This window comes from Coffea eugenioides, chromosome 11 (genome assembly GCF_003713205.1).
Source record: "Coffea eugenioides isolate CCC68of chromosome 11, Ceug_1.0, whole genome shotgun sequence".
Lineage (NCBI taxonomy): Eukaryota > Viridiplantae > Streptophyta > Magnoliopsida > Gentianales > Rubiaceae > Coffea > Coffea eugenioides.
In genome coordinates this window covers 44615174-44619139 of record NC_040045.1, presented here as the reverse complement: position 1 = coordinate 44619139, position 3966 = coordinate 44615174, and the positions used below count along the sequence as shown (strand labels likewise).

The 3966-nt window shown below is 36.9% G+C and overlaps 1 protein-coding gene across 1 annotated transcript; it reads left to right on the top strand.

Annotated features, from left to right (window-relative positions):
- The first annotated feature begins 631 nt into the window (after positions 1-631).
- On the top strand, positions 632-3827 carry LOC113753053. Its single transcript, XM_027297129.1, has 4 exons — positions 632-1223; positions 2325-2532; positions 2896-3324; positions 3402-3827. The coding sequence occupies exons 1-4, from the start codon at positions 710-712 to the stop codon at positions 3487-3489; spliced, it is 1239 nt and encodes a 412-aa protein (XP_027152930.1). The 5' UTR covers positions 632-709; the 3' UTR covers positions 3490-3827.
- The last annotated feature ends 139 nt before the right edge of the window (positions 3828-3966 follow it).

The window sequence follows — 3966 nt, the reverse complement described above, 5'->3', positions numbered from 1 at the left end:
AGTCATTACTTGATTTTGGGAGTAAGTTTTGTTTAGAAAATTCAGTGCCATTTAATTAATTAAGATACTCAATTTTTAGTTATCAAACGGTTTGAATATGTTAATATATGAATCAATTAATTTTAAGTACTGAATTGGGTTATCAAACAGGATCTAAGTTATAGATAAGTTCATGAAATTAAAGGCTAATAATGTCCTTGCACTTACTCTTTTTTTTTGTATTTCTAGCTTTGACCGGCAATCATGGGAGTTAAATGTATATATTTAAAGTTGAGGGGGATAAAGTATGACTACCCCCTTAATTCAGGGGGATCAAGGTGTTAGTAATCCCTTCATTATGCTAAGAAAGATTATTCTCATTTTTTCGACATAACAAGAGAAAAATATGCAACACATCCAAGCCGTTTTCGATATATAAAATAGAAAAATATCTAATATTTAGTTCAAATTCGTATAATTTTAGTTTAATCACCAATTTAATTGTATAAAATCATAAATTTAGATTTACATCCAAATCTAAATTATAGAGTTTGTACTTAAGGTTGTAAGAATTACGCACACAACTTAATTTTAAGGCCTTGTCGTTTCATCCGGGACGCCAATCTAATAAGCACGGGCAGCTACTGTGTTATTCATGAATTTGCTTCACAGTTCACACCACTCCCAATAAAGCCAAAACTGGGACATTAAGGTGTCTACCCTCCGAAAAATGCTCAGCCTCGGGAGATTAACAACATGGCAGCAATGCAACTCTGCGGTTCCTCGAAACTCCAAGTCAAGAGCGTTCAATTTTCCGGCGAAAACCCACCCAACCCGAGTTTCATTTTCTCCGAATAGACTCATCCGCCTTGCTCTTTTTAGTGTTCTTGGCCGACCAAGAATAGGGTTTTGCATATATGCCTCGAATAGACAACCACAAGGTGGCAATAGTGCATTGGAAATGCATGATTTTGAGGAAGATGATGACTTTTTTGATGATGAAGAAGAAGAGGAAACGGGTTTTGATGAAGATGAGGAATTTATTCCCTTGACTAATATGAAGAAGTGGCTTGAGAATAAGCCACGTGGGTTTGGTGAAGGCAAGGTTTATGACACTCCCATTGAGGATAAGCTCATGGAGGAAATAGAGCAGAGCACAAAAGCTCAGCTGGCTAATTTCAATAATCTCAAGAACAAGCCTGCCATGGCCATTTCCAAGAAGGAACAATGTCAGCAAGAGAAAGGTTCGTTATTGTGTAGTTATATTTTCTTTTCATTGACTGCGCTTTATTAATCTGACATTACTTGCTACAAAGTTACGAGCAGCTGCTTATTTTTGCTTAAACTTTATTAATTTGAAAGAAATCGACAAGTTTAGTTCAAAGATTAATCTGTTTAGACTGATGATGTCTCTGTTTGCTATTGGGGTACATCTTTAAGTGCTTGTGGGCTACTTAAGACATGGGTACATTGCATATTACAAATATGTAATTGGCCCTCTAAATAACAACCCATAAGGTTTTGCTTTTGCAAGGAATGATTCCTAATTGGAGTTCGTGAACAGAACCACAATATCTTTTTCTTTGGCCATTGAAATAATCAGTCTTTGATCTATTAAAACCTCGGAGCCTGTTAGGTCTGAAATTCTACGATTACCTAATGTGTTTTTCGTCTTTTTTTTTTTTTTGGAGCGTGTAGAATACCAGTTAAAGCATGTGCAAAAGGTCCTAATTCATGAAAAAATGAGTCAAGTAAAAAAAATTGAAAGCTTGGGGGTGCCAAGCTTCTGAAACACTTTAATAACTTCTGGATAACTATCTAGAAGATGCTTTGGGTTCATTACCGGAGGCTTGTTTGTTTCTGTTGGCTACTATTTCAAGATATTGCAGCTTATCACCTTTAACAATTTATTATTGATATCATAGGTGCTAGAAGAGATGGGGCCACTGGCCATATTTGACCTTAATTTAAGCTGTAAATCAGTGAATCAATGAAGAACCTTCAATCCATTTGAGTTTAGATGAAAAGCAGCATTCTGAGCCTTCAAAATATCAAGAGAAGGAAGAGAGTGCAAAATTTTCAACATTGTAGAGGGTATTCCAGTATCCCAATTATCCATATAGGAACAAGGAAAAATGAAAGAGATGTGGCAGTAAATGATATCTTTTAAAAACAGAAAGCTTAGTTATTAGATAGTTTAGTAAATGGAATCAGGTTACAAAATTTTATTCCTGTGTGGATCTGATTCACTCTTGCAATTATTTGTAGTAAATTAGCCTTTGTAGATACAATTCTTATTTTTTCCAGTTGAATCTTGCCTAGTGATGTATGGGGGAATTTTGCAGTCTCAGAAGAGGGTAAACATGGATTTCGTGTCCGTTTGATCAACCTCCCTAAGAAAAAGAATATCCACAGGGATCTTCGGTCGGCTTTTAAAGGAGTTCCTGGAATACTTGATATCATACCAGTTGTTTCTGGAAACAAAAGAACCAAGGACCCTATCTGCAAAGGCCTTGCCTTTATTGATTTCAAAACGAAGAATGAAGCTTATAGGTATGCTCCAAAATGTGTGTGTAAGATGTCTATCTTTTTATTCCTTTTCTCTTGAACTTACTTTGGTTGTCCAGGTGGCAAAAGCTGAAGCTTTTACCCCCCACTAGTTTTTGCTCCGACTACAAAAGAAATCATAATAACCAGCAACACAAAACACAGTGCTTTTGGTCAATATTTCATCTTCCTTTGAAATCCATTGCATTCAGAATATCTATTCACTGCTAAACCTGCATCTGCTATGCACTCTTGTTTAATTCCTGTTTTGATTTTATAACACTTGATGGTATACGTGTGAACCAGATTGGTTGTTTAGAGAGGCATATATTTTTATTGTAATATAAGCTAATTTACACATCATTGTAGATTTGTACAGACTTTCTCCGGACAAAGTATTACCTTTGGTAAGGTTCAGAAGCAGATAAAATGTGACATGGATTTCAGCTTACTTAAACCTGGGAATGAAGATTCTGTTGGGGAAGATAGCTACACTGATCAAATAGTGGTGGAGGCAGAAGAACTTTATGATGAATTTGCTAGTGAAGATGAGGTGCATAAATCAGCAGAAACTGAAGAGAGTGAAGATTCCAGAAGTGGTGTACCAATTCGAGAATTTAGATACGGGGGTGTTGCGGAAGAAAGAGAACGGTCTGTTACGGAAGAAAGAGAACGGTCTGTTACAAAACCAAATTCATCCAAACAACAAGGGGAACTACAAGAAAAGGGAAAAAAGGTAGCATCTAAAGCAAAGAAACAGAGACCACCGAAGATAAATATTCCAGGATCTGCCAATAGGTAAGCCAGGACTATTCTGTTGTCCAGGTTAATCAATATATAATTCCTGCTGTTGTAAATAATCTGCTGCTTTGCAGGTTGAAGATCAGAGAGAAAGCAGTGCTTACAGGAGTGTTCTCGAAATATGGTGGAAACACTTCGGTGGTCACTAGAGGGCAGAGTTGACGAGATTGAATACTTGAGAGGATTTGGTTTTCGTGCAGTGTTGAGGGGAATCCAATGGAAAAAGAGCAATTAAATTTGCGCCAGAGGAGGAAAAAGAGCAGATCATTTCAAGTGTAGAACCAGATTTTCCTGTACTCTATCTTGTACAACTACATTAGCAATCACTAAGGCCTGATACCTGAAAATGTAACAGTAGAATAGAAGTGGTGCAGAAGGAATGCATCCAATAGGAGCCGATGCAAGACCAAAATTACCTAATTAGACAGTCATGTTCTGTGAGTTATGAATTAACTGCTACTCAAATGCCTCAGGTATAGGCCTTCTGTGTCCTTTATGTCCGATTTGGTCGCAGGGTATCTGGGCTTGGGAAGATACGAGCTTTGTTTTCCACACTCAAGAGGCTCATTGACTTGCAACCTCGGTATTTCGTGATCCATCTTATGAAAGTAAAGAAAAGGGAAATTTTAAACTGGACTA